This window comes from Lucilia sericata, unplaced genomic scaffold (assembly GCF_015586225.1).
Source record: "Lucilia sericata isolate MDLA Ls3-8-SP2 unplaced genomic scaffold, ASM1558622v1 Contig000088F_arrow, whole genome shotgun sequence".
NCBI classification, from domain to species: Eukaryota; Metazoa; Arthropoda; class Insecta; order Diptera; family Calliphoridae; genus Lucilia; species Lucilia sericata.
This window is the reverse complement of record NW_023994121.1, coordinates 747139-770205: the sequence shown is the minus strand read 5'-3', so window position 1 is coordinate 770205 and position 23067 is coordinate 747139. Positions and strand designations below refer to the sequence as shown.

At 32.8% G+C, this 23067-nt stretch overlaps 1 protein-coding gene across 1 annotated transcript in view; it reads left to right on the top strand.

Annotated features, from left to right (window-relative positions):
• The first annotated feature begins 14637 nt into the window (after nt 1-14637).
• LOC119599795 (vacuolar protein sorting-associated protein 13D) overlaps nt 14638-23067 on the top strand; it is a 487269-nt gene continuing 478839 nt past the window's right edge. Inside the window, exon 1 of the mRNA XM_037949667.1 lies at nt 14638-15001. Coding sequence (XP_037805595.1) covers nt 14903-15001 — 99 coding nt within the window. The 5' untranslated portion in view covers nt 14638-14902. The remainder of the gene's footprint in view (nt 15002-23067) is intronic.

The following is a 23067-nucleotide window of genomic DNA, read 5'->3' as shown; positions in this document are numbered from 1 at the left end:
GCCACAGGGGCCTCAAAATTTTGAAAATCTAGATTTTTTAGCAGTTTTTACTTTTAGCGATTTCGGCGACCCATATCTCTGGAACTGCTAAAGCTATTTGACCGTGTCATACGTCAAAATAAAGGCCATACTGTTTACAACTACAACTAGTACTGAAACCGAAAAACAAAAGCTAATATGCCTAAAAACGTGACTAGGTACCCCTGAGAGCGAAGATGCTTATTATTATTGCTTATTATGGTCAAATACTTGAACTTTGGAATCTCATTTCCAACCGGAATCTATGGTCGATGATACGGGCAAGAAGCTGGAGGATATATAGGAGGCAATGAAACTCCTAACGGACTCTCATTTCCCACCCGGTATATCGAATAACATAGATGAACCGATATTGGAGGAAGGGGAGGCTAACACGGAAATTGTAATTACATCTGATATGGTTAAAGGGGCAATCAAGAGCTTCCCTCCCTATAAAGCTGCAGGGCCGGATGGAATTTTCCCGGCACTCTTACATATGGAGCCGGGACTGGTTTCCTTACATCTGTCTCAGATATTCACTGCATGCTTGAAATTCACATATACCCCCATTAAATTTCAGGATGCAAGGGTAATATTTATACCTAAACCAGGGAAACCTAGCTATTCGATACCTAAGACTTATCGACCGACAAGTCTTACGTCCTTCCTACTTAAAACCTTGGAACGGATAGTCGATAGTATGGTTAAAAGCAGTATACCCGACAAAGACCTAAAATTTAAGCAGCATGCTTATGTAAAGGGACGATCGGAGGAAACCGCTTTAAACGAAGTTGTTCACTACATAGGTGCATCCTTTGATAGCAAACTATATACATTGGCGGTATGCATTGACATCGAAGTTAGTATGATGGTACGTATTCTGAGTGGACACACAGGATTACGCATCTATGCAAAATTGGACGTGCGGATTCAGACGAATGTAGAGCATGTGGAGAGTACAGTGAAACTCTGGAACACCCTCTTTGCTACTGCCAGGCATTCGTCGAAGTTAGATCCAAGTATCTTGGAAGTGATATTATTCCGGAAATAACATTCCTGACTAACAGTGATTGGAAAATTCTTAGGAATTACGTTCAGGAAACTGAGTTTATAAATCACTGAAAAATAATTCATTCAGTTCCTTTTTTTTTTTTTGATAAGCCGGCCCGATAGTGGCCTAGGTGTATTTGATTTGATGTAGTATACATCCTCCTATCATCCTACCTATCTAAATAGGGTTTATTTGGTATGCCGTTAATTTTAGATATATTTTTATGTCATTTTTTTTTCCTCATAATGTATTACTCTAAGCAGGTAAAACCAAACTAGTTTAAAAATGTATTGGACAGTCTTAAGATACCCCAAAACAAGACCAAGATCTCATTGCAAATCTTTTGAAATACGAATGCACTGACAATCAAATATCAGAAAAAGGAATTAACAATATGGTAAATCACCTGTGGTATCTTGGTCCTTAACTTGTTGTCCTGGCATTGTTTGACTCGACGGTGCAAAACACCGTAAAGAGCCAAATGGCGACAAAAATTTTAACAAACCAAGCAGAAGAAAATGAGAGTGCTCCAGAAATATGCGACCCAAGCTAAAAAAAACAACTGCCGAAATTCCTAGAAAAAAGTTACCTGCTGTTCAAGAGATTTAACATTAACGCCGAATTTCTGGAAAAGATCCTGCAACAAAGGACGATCAATAAAAATCACATTATGACAGTCACTTGAATAAATTTAAGTAAGAATAAAATGAAAAAGACATAATTTATACTTTTTTTAATACATAATTTTTTTTCATTCCAAATAAAGAAAGTATAATGTTTTTTTCACAATAGGTGCCATCTTCGCTCAAGGTGTGCATAGTCAAGGTTTTAGGGACGTTGGCTTCATTATATGAATTCAGTACTACTTACGTATTTTTTTATTGCATATGAAATATTATAAACAGTATCGCCTTCAATGTGATGTATTACACTGACAAATATGATGTATTACACTGACAAACATTTCTATAGATATGGGTCGGCAAAGTCGCAAAACTGGGAAAAAACGAGATTTTCAAAACTTTGAGGCCCCATCTTTCAATCGTTCTCAAACTTTGGCAATCTTAAAATCTAACAAAATGAAACATTTTAGGGAGTGCCCCAAAAAAAATTCCGACATTGGTTTTTTAAAACCTTGCTAATGTATAAGCATTACAGTGCTCCCCCTCTAGAATTGTTCTTTGGGTTGTAAAACTATGTCATACAAAAAATTAGGTTGATTGGATAACGTTAAGTGCAATTACAAGGGGAAAATATCGATTTTTTCAGTTTTTGCTCAAATTTGGCCATTTAGTAATAAATTGCAGCGTTTAAATATGCAGCAATAGCACAAGATTTTTTTGTACGACTATGCAATAAATATAAAACTTTAAATTTTTTCATCACTTTACTACTAGAAATATTTGTTCTGTTTGCAATTTTTGTTAGTAGGTGCAAAATATTTCAAAACAATCAGAATATATTTTTCTGTTTTAGCAGGGCACGCACACAACAGTCGAACTACTATTGCCATAGAAAAATTATGAAATAAATTGAGTTGGTTCTACTACTGCCAGTAGCAAAAATGAGCAACTGTCAGTTGCAATTTATCGTATTTTTTACAATATGGCGGCTCCTTATATTTTATATTCAATATATGTTTCAGTTTTTCTTTGTGAATTGCTGTGCTTTTTTACTTTGTTTGTTTTTATAATAACCAGAAATGAACCCAATGTTTTCACGCTTCTCTTTGGTATGTTGTATTGTATTTGTTATTCTAGAATGTTGAAACATTTCCCGTTATTGTGTTTGCTGTCTATTTTTGATAAACAAATTGTTTTTAGGGAAATAACCGTTTTAGTGTTTTTGTAACATGATTTTATGTATGTATGTATGTATGTATGTATGTATGTATGTATGTATGTATGTATGTATGTATGTATGTATGTATGTATGTATGTATGTATGTATGTATGTATGTATGTATGTATGTATGTATGTATGTATGTATGTATGTATGTATGTATGTATGTATGTATGTATGTATGTATGTATGTATGTATGTATGTATGTATGTATGTATGTATGTATGTATGTATGTATGTATGTATGTATGTATGTATGTATGTATGTATGTATGTATGTATGTATGTATGTATGTATGTATGTATGTATGTATGTATGTATGTATGTATGTATGTATGTATGTATGTATGTATGTATGTATGTATGTATGTATGTATGTATGTATGTATGTATGTATGTATGTATGTATGTATGTATGTATGTAAGTATGTATGTAGGTACGTTTGTATGTAAATATGCATGTATGTATGTATGTATGCATGTATGTATGTATGTATGTATGTATGTATGTATGTATGTATGTATGTATGTATGTATGTATGTATGTATGTATGTATGTATGTATGTATGTATGTATGTATGTATGTATGTATGTATGTATGTATCTATGTATGTATGTATGTATGTATGTATGTATGTATGTATGTATGTATGTATGTATGTATGTATGTATGTATGTATGTATGTATGTATGTATGTATGTATGTATGTATGTATGTATGTATGTATGTATGTATGTATGTATGTATGTATGTATGTATGTATGTATGTATTTATGTATGTATGTATGTATGTATGTATGTATGTATGTATGTATGTATTATATAATTTACTAAGTTTTTACACTGTATACATTGCATAGAAAATACTTTCAAAATGTAGTACCAATAAGTGTTTAAAACATAAATAAATTGCAACTGGCAGTTGCTCATATTGGTACTGGCAGTAGCAGAACCAAAACAATATACTGCAGCTAGGAAGAAATTAGCAGCACAACGATGGCGTGTGTGCCTTACTATAGCAAAAAAATAGATTGCGATTGCTGTACAAACGCAGAAAACGAATACTGTGAATGTGAGCTGCTAGAAATGTGAAGATGTTAAAATATTTTTAGTATTACACCGTACAACAAATTATTAAAAATTGTTGCACACATACTTAATATAGTTATACTACATTTTTGTTTTTTTATTTTCTGATCGTTTCTTCCTTTAAAAGAAGTTTAAAGTTTGAAAGGAAGAGTAAGTACAATTATATTTAGCTAAAATTTGTTTTGGTCTAGTAGGTCAATATGGGTATCGAATAAAAGAGGAGAATAACAGTATTCTTACGAATGAAATAATTTTAAAATGTCAGAATAAAAAACAGAAAAAAATGTCCTTTAAAATTTAAATCCTTTAATATCTTTATTTTTATAGTATTTTTTTTTTTTTTTTTTTTGAAAAAAATATATGTTAAATTGAATATTATGGAGTTTCTGACTGAAAATTTCGTGTTTTTATCTCTATCAGTTTCTTGTAAAAAAATTTTAAAGCTAAGTTATACACATTTACTTAAATTAAAAAATATGTTTATTGGAAATAATTTGTATATTTACCATCCCAGCAAAAAAAGACGTGCAAAAAAGTAGTAAATGCATGGGTTGAACTGATAATGAACTGGTTCAAAAAAATTAATAAAAGTTAAACAAATAGAGATATGAACACATTTTTTATAAATATATTTTTTGGGAAAAATTATTATAAAATTTCAAGGACAATAAAGGATAAACTTTTATAAGTATATTTTTTATATCTTCTTATTCTTAAAAAATAAAACGAAATGCAAGATATCAATATTAGAATTGTCCTCTTTCGTTTGGTACCCATATTGTTATAATAGGGTGACTATAAATATTTTATAAAAATTGTTTAAAATTCTATGTACCTGCAACTTTAAAGTCCTTTAAAAAGGACGAACGATCAGAAAATGAAAAACGGAGTACGCAGTTATACCTCATAAATTATGTGCTTTCGTATGTATATGGTTTGGTTCGTGTGTGAAAAATGCTGTTGGACGGTGATTGATAAATATGTGTATTTTACTGCAAGTGGTTACTAATAAATTAGTAAATTTAAACGTTGATAAATTGTTAACTTTATTGTAAAGGAATCGTAATGTGCACAGAGTAAGCATTTCGGAAAGATATAAAACACAAAAATTGCTTAAAAACTTTAAAAGTTATAACAAATTCCCCAGGCCATTAACGTGTCTCACAGCAAATAAATTCGAAATGTGACAAAAAAAAAATTACTTTTTTGGGATATATTCTAAAAAAAGCATTTTGTTACTAAAAAATATATCTAGAATTACTCGAATATTAGTTTTTGCCCTTATAAGATAATGCAAACTCGTTCTCAGCTATGGTCAAAAAAGTTTGATTTTTTCAACGGCCGTTTCAAATTTTTACGAGATCTCATGGGGATTTATGGCCAATAGATAAGGCTATTAAACGGTAAAAAAATTAGATCAATATTTCTTACAGTTTAGCTGTACCTGCGATTAGAACTCGGCGGTTCGGGAAAATCCCATTTTTATACCCTCCCCAGTATAGTGGGGAGGGTATTATACGTTTGTGCTGATGTTTGTAACACACGAAAATATTGGTTCTACACCCACCTTAAAGTACCGAACGATTCAGATTTTGAGTCGATTAAGACATGTCCGTCCGTCTGTCCGGCTGGCTGTCCATGTAAACTTTGTGCGCAAGGTACAGGCCGCAATTTTCAAGATAATTTGATGAAATTTGAACCAAGCGTGTTTTTTGGCACAGGGACGAAGCCTATTGAAAATGGTTGAAATCGGTCCATTATTTCACCTAGCCCCCCCAAATTTTGAAATTTGTTTAACAAAGTTTCAAAAAAACTGAAATTGGAGATTTAAACGGCCGTTGCAAAAATCAAACTTTTTTGACCATAGCTGAGAACGAGTTCGCGTTATCTTATAAGGGCAAAAACTAATATGCGAGTAATTCTAGATATATTTTAAGTAACAAAATGTTTTTTAGAATATATCCCAAAAAAAGTAATTTTTTTGTTACATTTCGAATTTATGTGCTGCACAGTGGTATAGGAAAAAAAAGAGGGAAATAATTCGGTAACTTCTAAACGGTTAATCCTATTTTGATGAAATTTGGTATGCACAAAGAGGAGGTGTTTTCGAGTTTAGGTTTTGAATTTGGACCTTATAGGCCAACCAGGGGCCCGGCGGGGGGTCCTCAAATTAGGACACCTCGGCTATGTTAAATTTTTAAAACGATCCTATTTCTTCATTTGAGTTCCGATTTAAAAATATATAGAATATATAGAATCTCCTCATCGAGCACTATAAAAAATGTCGTAGCAGTAAATTATCTCTTATAGTTTGGGAGATATTCGCATTTGAAAATTAAAATTTTTAAATTTTTACCGTCCTTACTTTAGTTTTTTGATAATAGCGGGTCCAAATATTCCCATTTTTTTATTCGCTTAACAACAAGTTTATATATCAAGCAGTGAAAGAATTATGTAAAAATCATGACTGAGTCCAAAGTTATAGGCATTTTAATTTAAAAAATTAAAAAAGGCGATTTTTTGCCATATTTTTGGGAAAAAAGTATCTTTTTCTTTTTAAGTTATCTAAAAAGTTTCTAAGAAGATGTATATAGAATTTATACTTTTTGGAAAGCTGGCGATTTTTTGCCATATTTTTGGGAAAAAAGTATCTTTTTCTTTTTAAGTTATCTAAAAAGTTTCTAAGAAGATGTATATAGAATTTATACTTTTTGGAAAGCTGACTTTACATAAAATACGATAAATGAAACAAAACCTAAAAATTGTATTTATGAATATTTTTTGAAGAAATTTTACAGTTAGGTAGATTTTTTTACTCAAAATCCAAAATTAAATAAAAATTTCGAATTTTCTTATTAGAAATCCCGGAATTCCCAAATAAGTTTTAAAAAATCCCAAAAATGGGATTTTTGCCTATTATATCCATACCAGGGGCGGGGTTATCGAAACCCATTACAAAATGATTAAGAACATATTGGGTCATATAAAACAGGTCACTATAATTTGATATCGACTATGCGATTTGAGAATTTTTTCTCAAAATTGAATTTTCCATAAAAAATAGGGTTTTTTTGGATGGACCTGGTCCCCTCGGTATCAAAAATTTTTAGGTTTTGTTTCATTTATCGTATTTTATGTAAAGTCAGCTTTCCAAAAAGTATAAATTCTATATACATCTTCTTAGAAACGTTTTAGATAACTTAAAAAGAAAAAGATACTTTTTTCTCAAAAAAATGACAAAAAATCGCCTTTTTTTAAATTTTTAAATTAAAATGCCTATAACTTTGGACTCAGTCATGATTTTTACATAATTATTTCACTGCTTGATATATAAACTTGTTGTTAAGCGAATAAAAAAAATGGCGAAAATCGGGAATATCTGGACCCGCTATTATCAAAAAACTAAAGTAAGCACGGTAAAAATTTTAAAATTTTAATTTTCAAATGCGAATATCTCCTAAACTATAAGAGATAATTTTTATAGTGCTCGACGACGACATTTTTTATAGTGCTCGATGAGGAGATTCTATATATTCTATATATTTTTAAATCGGAACTCAAATGAAGAAATAGGATCGTTTTAAAAATTTAACATAGCCGAGGTGTCCTAATTTGAGGACCCCTCGCCGGGCCCCTGGTTGGCCTATAAGGTCCAAATTCAAAATCTAAACTCGACAACACCTCCTCTTTGTGCATACCAAATTTCATTAAAATCGGATTAACCGTTTAGAAGTTACCGAATTATTTCCCTCTTTTTTTTTTTCCTATACCACTGTGTGCTGTGAGACACGTTAATGGCCTGGGGAATTTGTTATAACTTTTAAAGTTTTCAAGCAATTTTTGTGTTTTATATCTTTCCGAAATGCTTACTCTGTGCACATTACGATTCCTTTACAATAAAGTTCAAAATTTATTACTAAATGGCCATATTTATGCAAAAACTGAAAAAAATGTATATTTTCCCATTGCAAATGCACTTGTTAACGAGCTATCAGCCTAATTTTTTGTATGACATAGTTTTACAATCCATAGAACATTTCTAGAGGGGGGGGGGGGGGGTGGTGTACAGCCTGTCAGACAAACATTTTTTGCCTTCATACAAGCTTGAATCACTCTAATATACATACATCAAATCTGAACAAATACACCTAGGTCTCTGGTGGGAATCGAACTCACCACCTCTTGTCTACCAGACTAAACACTAACCTACCGAAGGCCAATAAAAGTTTCAACAACAAAATAAATTCTTGTATTCACAAAATCGGTTGTTGCTTCCTTTATAAATAAAAAATTAATTGTATTGAAAATTTGTACAAATATGTATAAAATTAGCTGTGCTGAATTTTGTTTTGCATAAGTCGAAAATAAAGTGAGATCGTAATTTTCAAGCTAATAAAAATTATGACTCAAAAAAGAAATTAAAAACATTTTTTGAAACAACTCCCTGAATTCATTTTGAAATATCTCGGGTTTTGGGATATCTTAATCCCGAAATAATCTAGGAATTTATTTTGGCAAATCCCGGGATTCAGGGATACCAATCCCGAAAATTCCGGATTTTTCGGGATTGGTATCTCTAATGTGTAATTATTGTTATTTATTTCGTTATAATTAATAATATTAATCATTTTTCCTAAAACAATGGCCAAAACTATTGTAAAATATATGTAATTATTTAAAAAAAATAAAACCATAGTTTATGCTTTTTTCATTCGGTAGTGGTCAGTGATATTATTTAATAGTAACATTATCCCAGCAAAAACTAGGTAACGGGTTGTACATTCATAACCACTTACTTACTTACTTAGAAGTACTCTCGTAATGACTTTCTTATAATCTGATATAGAAGTACTTTATTTTCGGCTTTGTCATTTTGTTTGCCCATTTTATTTAATTGCGTGTTAAGAATTGTGTTTTACAAAAAAAAAATGTATGTGAAAACCATTATTTGACGCGCAATAAAATAGCTAAGCAGTGGTTCAATGAGTAGAACATTTGACTAACAAACCGCTGGTTCGTATTCTAGCGCAATAAAATAGCTAAGCAGTGGTGCAGTGAGTAGAACATTTGACTAACAAACCGAAGTCGCTGGTTCGTATTCTAGCTGGCTCTTTTTATTATTAAAAAATAAAACAACTTACTTAACAACTTATTTGTAAGAGAAATTGCAAGTACCTCTTTAACTCCCTATTTGTAAGCGAGCGTAGAAGTACTTGCCTCCAATGACATCACCGTGTTAAAATAATGACTTAAAATGCTAGTGAAGAAGTAGTGAAAAGAGGTTTTATTAGCTTTTTAAGGCGGATGTATAGTACATCAAATCCGAAGAAATACACCTAGGCCACTATCGGGCCTGTTGTGCGCTCCTTTTCATTAAAATAAAATTAAAAAAATAAAAAAATTTTCACTGAATATATTATTTTTCAATGTTCAGAAACTCAGTTTCCTGGACGTAATTCCTAAGAATTTTCCAATCAGTGTTAGTTAGGAATGTTATTTCTGGAATAACATCACTTCCAAGATACTTGGATCTAACTTCGACGAATGCTTGACAGTGGCAAAGTAAGTGCTCCAGAGTTTCACTGTCCTCTCCACATGCTCTACATTCGTCTGAATCCGCACGGCCAACTTTGTATAGATGTGCTCGTAATCCTGTGTGTCCACTCAGAATACGTACCATCATACTAACATCAGACTTGCTCATTTTGATGAGATTTCTCGTCTTGTTCTCATCAGGTCATCAGATCACCCCATACGATCTTTGTGATTGTACCCACCGTGTCATTATTCCAAGAGGCCTTATGGGATTCTCTCACCTATATTTTAAATTCAGCTTTTGTTGCGTCGACTGGTTTTGCGTTCGTCAGGTTAACTACCTCGAGCTCCCTTACCTTTAAAGCTATTACATACGCCCTTTCGTTGCCGACTACTCCCGAGTGGCCTGATACACATATGATGTAAACCTTACCTCTGGGAGAGCATTCAGTTAAAGCTTTCTTACAATCCAATACGGTCTTAGATTTAATTCTATCGCTTGATATTGCCCTAATTACCTTCTGGTTGTCGGTGAATATATTAAATCCATGGGTGCCATATTTATTCTAATCCAATTTAAACATTCCGTTATTGCTCGGACTTCTGCTGGAATATTGTGTTATGATTAGGTAAACGGTAGTATATTTCTGTTTCTGGGTCTTCAATATAGATCCGTATAACAACGGATTCCTACTGGTATTTGCTCTAGTTTTCGCCTAAAGTAAAGAGACGTTCGGCTGTAAGCGCCGCCTCATATCTTAAATATGTTTCAATGGGTGGAATATCTAGCAACGTTTCTACACAAGTAATTTGAATCCTTTCTCTTTAAAAGTATTACGACATCGTCTGCATATCAGACAGGTCTAAGTGCTTTCTCATTTAGGGTCCTTAGGAGGCTATTAATCGTGGAAACCCAGAGTTAAGGTGACAAAATGCCACCCTGTGATATACCGCGAAATACCTTTTTCCTAATAGTAATATCGTACATCTCGCAGTTTATCCATCTGTTCCTTAGCATCAAAGCTCTAAAAGAATTCATTCCCTAATTCTTTTTTTTTTTTTTAAATTGAGTTATATTTTAAAGAATTAACAGTTCTTCAAACTCATCCTTTTGATTTAATTCCTAGAATTAATTCTTAAAGCTTTCGATGTAGTTGAATTAATTCTCTAATGAATTAATTTCTATAGACTGTTAAATTCCTTCTGAATGAATTAATTTTGTTTGCATTCAATCTGTTACAAATTGAATTAAAACAAATTTCAACAATTCCTATTGATTTTTAAATTCCCTCTGAATGATATAAATTTTGTTTGAATTCAATCTATTACAAATTGAATTTAAAAAATTTTCAAATTTCAAATAGATTGAATGAAAGTGTTGTTTTATAATTCAAAAGCATTCTGTATATTAAAAATTTAATTACATTTTTTCTTTCATTCAATTTGTAATAGAAGGAATTAAACAAATATGAATGTTCATTCAATTGAATTCAATCCTATAAAGAATGAATTCTCTTAGGAATTAATTCAATGGAATATGAAGCCAAGGAATTAAAAATATAAGGGAATTAATTCCAAACAGAATTCATATTTTCCAAGCTTTGCTTAGCATGTAGTTGATCCAGTTATGGAGCACCCGGTTAACATTACACTAGTCTAGGAATTGTATAGGAGTATTAGTGTGCACGTTATTGAAAGCGCCTTCGATGTCAATTCATACCGCCAGTGTATATAGTTTGCTATCGAAGGATTCACCTATGTAGTGAACAACTTCGCTTAAAGCGATTTCCACTAATCGTCCCTTTACATAAGCATGCTGCTTAAATTTTATTTCTTTGTCGTGTATACTGCTTTTAACCATACTATCGACTATCCGTTCCAAGGTTTTAAGTAGGAAGGACGTAAGACTTATAGGTCGGTAAGACTTAGGTGTCGCATAGCTAGGTTTCCCTGGTTTAGGTATAAATATTACCCTTGCATCCTGCCATTTAATGGGGGTATATGTGAATTTCAAGCATGCAGTGAATATCTGAGACAGATGTACGGAAACCAGTCCCGCCTCCATCTGTAAGAGTACTGGGAAAAGGCCGGGTGGCATTTGAAGCTTTATAGGGATCGAAGCTCTTGATTGCCCCTTTAACCATATCAGATGTAATTACAATTTCCGTAGTAGCCTCCCCTTCCTCCCATATCGGTTCGTCTATATTATTCGATACACCGGGTGGGAAATGAGAGTCCGTTAGGAGTTTCATTGTCTCCTCCAGCCTCCTGCCCGTGTCCTCGACCATAGATTCCGGTTGGACATGAGTTTTGGATAGAAATTTTCTTATCTTCGATATGTCTACCTGTTCACAGAGAAGTTTCCAGGAGTCTCGTTTGGCTTTACGAACAATTTTCTTATATTCACCAAGTTTACTATGATACGCATCCCAGTAGAATGCGGTATTTTTACGCCGTGCCCGGTTAAATAGTTTGCGAAGAGTCTTACCAAGGTTCCGGATCTGCCCGGTTACCCAGGGTTTCTCCTGGGCAGATCTATGCTCTCGCAGAGGGCAGCTGTCCTCGAACGATTCAACCAAGGCACTTGTGAGAATTTCTACTTTGGCGTCTATGTCCTCTTTATTTCGACATTGAAAAGTAAATAATGTATAGATTTTTAATTGATGCGTGTCAAAATTTTTTAACATTTTGCTATAACATAACTGTTGATTGTTAAAAAATTTTTTATTCAATCTGACAAATTCATTGTTGGAATTATTTGTTAAGTGTTTAAGTAACATTAATATTTTTTGTATTTACAAAATCAGTTGTTATTGCCTTTTTAATTACAAAATTAATTGTATTGACGAATTTAGTAATTAATATGACACTCGATTTGTCGTAATTTTAGCGGACATGGTAACTCATTATTCCGAAAATAAATTATGATTGTTTTAAAATATTGTACAAATACTTCCATTATACATATGTACATTAGAGTGTCCTGAGGAACAGCCTTTTTAAGAATTTTATGTAAGAATACCACTCAATCGATGCGTATTAATGTGCTGAACACGAGAAAAATAAAAAATATTTTTTTTGGAATGGTCCTCAGTTCTCTGCCAGCGATTGAAAATCCTGACCTCAGTATAATTTTTTAAAAATAAAATATTTTGCATTTTTTTTTTCGAAATGGGTCTCAAAAATTCCGTAATTACGGGAAAAATAATTTGAAAATTTTTGTAGAATATTTTTGGACCACAAAATAATTTTAGTGGATTGGAGAGGCATATTGTTTTCGCTTTTTACCGAATTGGGTGTCAAAATTGTCGTAATTTTTAGCTCATACAGAAACATATTTAAAAAATAGTTTGGGATTTAATTTAGTCCATTTCATAATTTTTTTTAGAATTTTTTAAAATTTATATGCTAATTATAATACAATAAAAATCATTTTGAGGAAATAATAGGAAAAATAATTTAATATTTTTTTAGGGTATTTTTGGTCCACGCTTTTTATCGAAATGGGTGTCAAAATTGGCGCAATTTTTAGCTCATACAAGAAATATTTAAAAAATAGTTTGGCATTTGGTTTAGTTCATTTCAGAATTTTTTAGAATTTTTTTTTTTTTAATTTATATGCCCCTTATAATACAATAAAAGTCTTTTTGCGGACCAGAAATACACTAATAAAAATTTTAATTGTTTTCCCACGATACGCTCTAAATTATGGAATTTTTGACTCCCAATTCGAAAAGATTGCAAAAATTTTTTTGAACATATTGTACTGAGATCAAGATTTTCAATCGCAAGAAGGGAACTGAACCCCTTTTCGAAAAATAGTTTTTTATTTTTCTCGTATTTAGTAAATTAAAACGCATCGCTTTAGAGGTATTCCTCCAAAAAAGAGGTCCACTAGGGTATCCTAATGTGCATATACATACATGTGAATCACTTGCCGATTATAAAAATGGGAGCGGGTTTTCCCAAAAAAATAAATATAAAAAATCGTAAAGTTTTTTATTTATTTATTTGTATTAAATAAAAAACACACAGAGTAGCTAGTATCAAATTTTTACATGCCACGAAATCTTTAGGGAATGGTAGCATTTTTAATATTTTTTCCAAAGTTTTATGTTGGAAACTCTTCAACTCGCGTTGAACCCGCTTATCATCCCAACTTTGTAGACTCATCATCCTGGTTATGTAGATAAAAACTCCAATTTAGCAGGAAGTCTACCCAAAGCACAACTGAAAATCATGCAAGAGCGCTTATACTGGGATGGCTATACAAAGAACACGTGAAAAACGTAGTACCGAGTCTTGTAGTACCATCATCAAATCATTATAACAAGGTCTGTAGGGTCCTACAATAAAACTATTCCCACAAAATTTGGAAAAGTAATTGAAATTATTAATACCGAAATTTACCAGAAATAATGAATTTATGAGTGCACCTTCTGAATTTCCGAAAAGTGCCATTCATTTGGGGATTATGATTAAGCTGTCTGACTATCAACATAAATCGTTATTTCCGTCCCCCTAATAATGTTAACTTTAATGCAAATAGAGGCAAGATATCGGTATTGAAGCGGTAAAGATACCTTATGATAACGGTACTGTACCAGTGTAAAGGTAAACAGTATTTGAACAGCGGTATTTATACCGAAAAATTTATTTCGGTATCGGTATCAATACCAGTATACAATTTTAAACGGTATTTAATCGGTATTAACATTGATGTTTTGAGGTAAAACATGAAGTGACGGTTGGGTCAATACCGATTAATCCCAAACAATTAGGTGATCTTTGGCTGCGGGTTTAGCGCGAGTGGGAGAGTATTCCAAATAAAGTAATGAAAAATTGGTAGAAAGTATGCCAAAACGTGCAAAAAGGAATTTATTTAATATCGGACTTTGGAAAAATATTACTGTGTTTTACAGATCTGAACTTTGGTTTACTTTGAATTTATACATTATTATTTTACATGACAAAAATAATTGAAAAAAGAACAATAATACAATATTCCTAATCGCTTAATTAGGTGCACATTTAAATATTTACATTTTAAAGTTTTAATAACTATATTTAAACAAATTTAAAATGTTTTTTTTTCAGGCTTGATATTATACTTAGTACACCAGTATTAGTTTTGCCGCGATCATGTAAAAGTGCAGAGGTTTTGGTTGCTAACTTGGGCAAAATAACTATATGTAACACACAGGAGAATTCGGAGAATTGTCCTGAAAGTATAAGTAGAGATACATATTTTATAGATATAAGAAATGTTAACCTTTGCTCGTTAAACATTAACAAAAGAAGCGACATTAGATCCAAAGTGCCACCCAAAGCTAATGAAATATATTCTTGCCATAAAGACGCAATGGCAATATTACACGATACAGCTCTTCTATTTCAATGTATTTATGAATCTAAAACACCTGAACCAGACAGATCATGGGATAAACATCAAACGCTTTTAGTAAGTAAATATAAATTTAGAAATTTTTTTGATTTTCTCAACTTAAGTAGTTTCATGAAATTATAGTTATACCAAGTTAATTTTTTGGATTTTCTCAACTTAACTCCGGGCGTTGCCAAGGGGTTTAAGTGATTTCATAAAATTATAGTTATACCAAGTTCATACGAGCAGTTAAATTACTTAATTCAGCCTCTGAATGATGATAGCCAATTAACACGTTTCTACGACACATTCGTAATTCGTTTTGACAATTCATTGTTTTTTTTTTTTCATTCATTATTTTGTTATTTTTTGGAATATTAGTGTCTGTGTATGATACAAAAATACGTTTGTTACATTATTTTTACAAATTAACAGCTTAATTACAATTGGAACCACAACCGCTGTCGACAATGAGTTTTCATACATTTTGTATGGAGAGCATAATATTGTCTTCCGGTTGGCGATATTGTGGTTGAGATAGATTCTGTTTTATTTTTATTGCGCCCTCTGGCGATCCTCTCACGTTTATCTTATTTATCTTATTTTCATGTTGTAGCGTTGTCATATGTTCATAACATTTTGCTAAAAATCTTGCGAAACTGCAAAAACAGGGTTGTTATAATGTGCATTTTTTGCCATGTGTTATTAGGTCTGTTCGCGTACTTTCCAGTAAAAAATATCCAGTAACTTTATGATAGAGAGTAATTTTTAATTTAGTATCAATCAAAAAAATATCCAAAAAAGTACTCGAACGCAAATTTGCGAAAAAAAATGCAAGTTTTTTTTATAAACAAAGATTAGTAATGCCCTTTTGCTGAAATCTCAATCGCTAACAAAACACAAAAAAAGACAAACAACTGAAACTATGATTTTTCTTATAAATGAATGAAAACATGTAATATCATTACAAATATATTATTGTTTTAAAACTTCATGTTACAAACATATTAGTAAAATAAAATTTTACACAAAATCGCTAAGAGAAAGACAAACTAAGTGGTTTTAAAAACACTAGATTGACAATATTTGTTATGATTTTTCACAACAAACAAACTCTTTTAAAAACTAATTTATGATAAATAAAATTATAATAAATCTAATTACAAATAATTTTGTAATATTCGTGTGTTATTTATTTAAATACTTCTTTCAAAAAAATTAAAATTTACCAAATTTTCGTTGTCTTTGGTTTTTTTACGTGTTCATATTTCAACCATATGTTGTGAACATATGTTGGATATTTTTTACTGGGAAAAAATTTTCCAGTAAAATCAAAAAATTCTCTACCAACGAACTGTCATTTTTATCGCTCTCTTACTCTCTCGTTGCAAGTTTTCAAAAGTACGCGAACGGAATCCAGTAACAATTGTTGCAAATTGTTACAAATTATCGAGTACGCGAACAGACCTATTATTAACTGAAGATATTAAATGAAAATAATAAAAATTAAAATACGAAAACACATCCTTTTGTTTCTTTTATTTCATTCTAATCATTTTTTAACCATTTTTTTTATATTTCTTAAAATCTAATTCTAATTTTGCTTTGATTTTTTCTAATAAAAGTCAAAAATGTGGTCTGTCGACAGTAGCCTAATTTTAATTCGTCGCTCGATCTTTTTTTTTTTTGGTTTGTCCACAGCGGTTCCAATTGTAATTTAGCTGTAAGTTATATATTTTCTAACTGATGAAAACAAACAGCTGATTATGATAAATACCCAATAAAAATTAAAGATGACACTCATTCATTCGCAATTCGTACGTAATTCAAACTGAATTACGTACAGCTTGTGTAATTCGCAGCTGAAAATTTGTATGGCCAATCATGTCATTCAGAATTTAATTGGGGTTGAATGATGATTTTGAGCGTGAACGGGGTACCAAGCTTTTAAGCGTGTTTGACACACAAATAAATAGACCAACAAAAAAATAAGAGAAATAAAAAATATGGATGTTTCCCCTTTATTTTCCTCTGAAGATCTCCTTATGAAGAAATTTTGTATCAAATGTTTTTCTTGTCTTCTATATATATAAAAGAGTTGCGTTACTGACTGACTCATTCATCATCGCACAGCCCAAACGACTGAACCTAGAATCATAAAATTTTGACAGTAGATGTGTTTTTGATTATTTAGATCCACTAAGGGATTTTTGGAAATTTTTACATTTAGGGGTAAAAAAGGGGAAAACGGGTAAAACAGGTTTTCTTAATTATCTTACCTAATATTAGTGATACAAGAAAAATTTTAAATGCACCTGTATCTACTCTTAAAATAAGCAGATGGGTGTCTGGTACTTTTTTGAAATTCGTACTTTTAAGGGGTGAAAATGTGTAACAAAGTTGATTTAGGTACTTTTTGGCCCTTTATAACGTTTTAACTAATAAACAAAATTAAATTTTTGTAAATATTTTGAATATATCTCCCAAAAGTAGGAGACACCTGTTTCGTACTTTTTTAAAATTCAGCCCTTTTTGGGTGTAAAAGAGATAAAACTGTATTTTTGGTACTTTTTTTTTTAGCACATTAAGAAAACTTTTTCGATTTATTGAAGTATTCCTATTATATTACGGACTAACTCTGTAATATTTGTTGAAACAAAATCTTTGCTATTTCACTGGGGAAAAAATGCCTAAAGGGGGGAAAACGGGAAATTTAATGTTATTCAAAAAGTAGTTTATTTACTCACACTAAAAAAGCTATTGATATATTATTTTGGAATTCGAGTACTAAGGCCTATATAGGACCAAATTCGAGTAAATTGTTTGGTACTTTTTGAAAGCACAATTTTTCTGGAACAAATGAATGCATATTTGAATCGTTTGAGTTTTTTCTCAAAAAGTATATTTCTAAGCGAAAAGGGGAAAAACTTTACTATTTTTATAAGTACACTAAGGTAGAATTTATTCCACTTTTGGTACTTTTTCTTTCTTCAAATGATACTCGTTGTATGTTCTATAATATGAATTCAAAACACATGATTATTAAACATACAGGGTCCTCATTGAATAAGATTCTTTAAGAGGGAACTTTTTAGTACTTTTTATCTCATAAATGGTTGTTTTTAATTTCCTAAAATATACAACCTAGGAACATAAATTTTAACATACATGGTCTTGACTAGTAATATTCTGTAAGTGGGAACTCGTTGATACTTTTCTACGGAAAGGGACTTTTGGTACTTTTTCATTAATCAAATTATATTTTTGGAATTGTATATAATATTGAACACAGAAACATAAAATTTTTGATTAAATGATAATATATAAGAGGTATATTATAGTACTTTTTTTCAAATTGTACTTTCGAAATTTTCTATAATGTGGAAGCTAAACGAATGAAACTAAAGATACAAGCTTCTTACTGAATGCGAATTTATTCACGTGATATTGAACGTAAAAAACTGTATTTAACTTTGGTTAGGGTAGCGAAGCACACAGGGTATGCTAGTTATCTTATAAAGCTACAAATTAAATTTGATTCAATTAGAACAATATATACAAAAGGTACCACAAAAGTACCAAAACTACTATCCTTTGATTTGATTTTTTCATTTCCCTTTCGAAATATACATTTTTACGAGACAATAAAGGTCATAGTATAAGATATTTTGTCCTTGGAACAGAAAAAAAATAAAGCACACAAGTCTAATTTTGTCTGCAACGTGACTTTGCTAATATACATATGTATATTTCTGACTCTTTAAAATGCTTAATTGAAATTTTTATTTTTAAGTATATACAATAATCAGTATTTACGCTCAAAACTAATTTTGCTTGCTTTTCATCCGTATTTGTCCCCTTCTAGTCCAAGTTTTGAATGTACGCACCTAACTACATATGTTTCAAATTTGAAGAAGAATGTAGGCATGTTTGAATTGCCTAAAAATCAATCCTTTATATAATATAAATATTTAAAATCTAGTTAACGAAAGAAATGAGTTAAAGTTGAAGCCATGTTCATAGCATTGCCATTTTTAATTAACCACAAGTAACATTAATTGCAAGATTAGGACTCCGACTCAGAAAACTCAGATGATAATAACAAATCCCAAAAGGGATGAAGTAGAGCAAATGGTGAAACAGGTGAGTGATAGCATAGCAAAACTACCTATTACTAAGAAAAGACTAACTGGATCACAGAGGAGGAAGTTGAAAAATATGCTTCAGGAAATCATAGTTAGTCAATCCAACGACACTCCAAAGGAAAAATCGGACTCACTAACAATATCAGAGGCAAAGGGGATCAGGTCTTCCGAGGAGTTGACAACTGAGAAGAAAAAGAGCTCCCCGTCTTCTAATACACAGTCCAAGCCAAGCAATACTTCACTCAAAGGAACCTCAAGTCAGAATCCTGCGAGTAAGGGTGACAACGCCAAGATAAATATTCCGAAGACTACCACGTCTGCGAAATCAGCCTCGAAGGTACGGGTATCTCAAAAGAAGCCCCGAAAAGCGAAGAAGGAGAGGCTAGACAGTGGAAAAGGAAAAGAGCCGCCATCTTACGCCAAAGTTGCCAGAAGAAGACACCGGAACGATCTCTGCTATGCAGTTTACGATGCAGGTAATCCGAGGAAAAATTCCAATAGAGTATGGGCGTGATGTTGATGAGGTTGGCATCTCACCAATGTGTTAGCACCCTAAAGAACTTAGTGGAAAGTATTCCTCCTCCCTATGACGGCGCTAAGCTGGAACTGAAAAAGAAGAGCGAGCTTCCACTGTCTACATAAAAGAATGGGACAGTAAGCTGGCTAATGAACGTCCATATACTGGAAATTCTTGGTGGTCAAACTGCTGAGCTGGCCGTGGAAAAGTGGGACGTCTTTTACAGGAAGAAGAACTTGAGGGAACTTTATTTGTAATAGGTATCGACCAGAAATCTTTGGCAAGAATAAAGGTAGGGCTTACTTCGTCTCTAAAGCTGTCATATTCAATATTGGGAAGGTGCCTATTGGACAACAAGCCTCGAAAAGGACACTAAAAAACCTAAGACCACAGCATCAGTAGCAACTACTGATAACGTTGAGGAGTCAAATCCTAAAAGCGAGAAAGTTACCACTAACTCACCAAAAGAAAGTGCAGCTGACCTTTCCAAAATTGGGGAGGCACCGATTGAAAGGGCTGTCAAAACCGGCCCCGATAAGGACACTAAAATATCTAAGACGGTACCCAAGTAAGTACTGGTAATTTTGAGGAGTCAAATCCTAAAAGCGAGGAGGAAATCACTCAATCGCCAGAAGACAGAACAGCAGTGCTGTTCAAAATTGGAAAAGTGTCAATTAAAAAGACTGCTCTTCCTATTCCTGATAAGGACACCGCAGTGCCATCACCGCACTGCATCAATAGCCACTTCAGGTTACCCGGAGGAGTCTAATGCAACGAGCGAGGAGGTGATCACTAACTCGCTGGCAGACTCAATGGATGACAATGATTGATTAATGTTATCCAAATAAACCTCCATCGGAGCGAGACGGCTACCAACGCTCTGAAATCTAAAATTAACATTGGTAAGATACATATAGCCGATTCGCAACAAGGTTTCTGGATTAAATCTGGTAAATTTCCAACTTTTCTACGCTGATACAGAGTCTCGCCCGAGAACATGTATCTTACGTTACAAGAACTTATATTTAATCCTCTCAACAGCATTATGCACTTCGGATGCAACGATGCTGATGCTAGATCGAGGCTTATATATACCTTGCATCTGTTTACCTGCCTTTAACCCATTCGTTCCCACTGTACTAGCTTGGGTACAAAAATACAACCGGTTTTATAATGCTAGATTATCCATATTACTGAGTTTTTTGTAAAATTTGATTTTTGGAACATTACTTTAGGATCTAAAGAGTAAATGTACCGAATTATAAAGTCATAAAAATATAACGGTAAATTTTAAATAATTTTTTGTCAACAGAGTTTTTCAATTTTTCGCCTCTTTCATTGCAATTTGATGTCAAACTCATTCATTTTGAGTTTAATGGATTAAAATTTTACAGAAAAATAAAGTAAACAGATCAGCCCATTAGGATTTAGTAAAAAAATAATTAAAAATTAGTTTTTAAGTTAATTTTTATAAGCTTAAATATTGGTGTACTCGCTTGGGTACAATGGGAATACCCATGCCTATTTTTTCATATATCTTAATTATCTATTAGGGATGTTTATGTCCTTTTTGGTAAATATTTTAGAAGGCTTGTAGGTGCTACTGATTATCTTTATAATAAAATCAGTTCACATTTAGATTTTTCCATTCTTTTTCCAAATATTGCCAAGAAATTGATAAATATAGTTAATTACTGGAAACAGGTGAGTGATAGCATAGCAAAACTACCTATTACTAAGAAAAGACTAACTGGATCACAGAGGAGGAAGTTGAAAAATATGCTTCAGGAAATCATAGTTAGTCAATCCAACGACACTCCAAAGGAAAAATCGGACTCACTAACAATATCAGAGGCAAAGGGGATCAGGTCTTCCGAGGAGTTGACAACTGAGAAGAAAAAGAGCTCCCCGTCTTCTAATACACAGTCCAAGCCAAGCAATACTTCACTCAAAGGAACCTCAAGTCAGAATCCTGCGAGTAAGGGTGACAACGCCAAGATAAATATTCCGAAGACTACCACGTCTGCGAAATCAGCCTCGAAGGTACGGGTATCTCAAAAGAAGCCCCGAAAAGCGAAGAAGAAGAGGCTAGACAGTGGAAAAGGAAAAGAGCCGCCATCTTACGCCAAAGTTGCCAGAAGAAGACACCGGAACGATCTCTGCTATGCAGTTTACGATGCAGGTAATCCGACAGGAAAAATTCCAATAGAGTATGGGCGTGATGTTGATGAGGTTGGCATCTCACCAATGTGTTAGCACCCTAAAGAACTTAGTGGAAAGTATTCCTCCTCCCTATGACGGCGCTAAGCTGGAACTGAAAAAGAAGAGCGAGCTTCCACTGTCTACATAAAAGAATGGGACAGTAAGCTGGCTAATGAACGTCCATATACTGGAAATTCTTGGTGGTCAAACTGCTGAGCTGGCCGTGGAAAAGTGGGACGTCTTTTACAGGAAGAAGAACTTGAGGGAACTTTATTTGTAATAGGTATCGACCAGAAATCTTTGGCAAGAATAAAGGTAGGGCTTACTTCGTCTCTAAAGCTGTCATATTCAATATTGGGAAGGTGCCTATTGGACAACAAGCCTCGAAAAGGACACTAAAAAACCTAAGACCACAGCATCAGTAGCAACTACTGATAACGTTGAGGAGTCAAATCCTAAAAGCGAGAAAGTTACCACTAACTCACCAAAAGAAAGTGCAGCTGACCTTTCCAAAATTGGGGAGGCACCGATTGAAAGGGCTGTCAAAACCGGCCCCGATAAGGACACTAAAATATCTAAGACGGTACCCAAGTAAGTACTGGTAATTTTGAGGAGTCAAATCCTAAAAGCGAGGAGGAAATCACTCAATCGCCAGAAGACAGAACAGCAGTGCTGTTCAAAATTGGAAAAGTGTCAATTAAAAAGACTGCTCTTCCTATTCCTGATAAGGACACCGCAGTGCCATCACCGCACTGCATCAATAGCCACTTCAGGTTACCCGGAGGAGTCTAATGCAACGAGCGAGGAGGTGATCACTAACTCGCTGGCAGACTCAATGGATGACAATGATTGATTAATGTTATCCAAATAAACCTCCATCGGAGCGAGACGGCTACCAACGCTCTGAAATCTAAAATTAACATTGGTAAGATACATATAGCCGATTCGCAACAAGGTTTCTGGATTAAATCTGGTAAATTTCCAACTTTTCTACGCTGATACAGAGTCTCGCCCGAGAACATGTATCTTACGTTACAAGAACTTATATTTAATCCTCTCAACAGCATTATGCACTTCGGATGCAACGATGCTGATGCTAGATCGAGGCTTATATATACCTTGCATCTGTTTACCTGCCTTTAACCCATTCGTTCCCACTGTACTAGCTTGGGTACAAAAATACAACCGGTTTTATAATGCTAGATTATCCATATTACTGAGTTTTTTGTAAAATTTGATTTTTGGAACATTACTTTAGGATCTAAAGAGTAAATGTACCG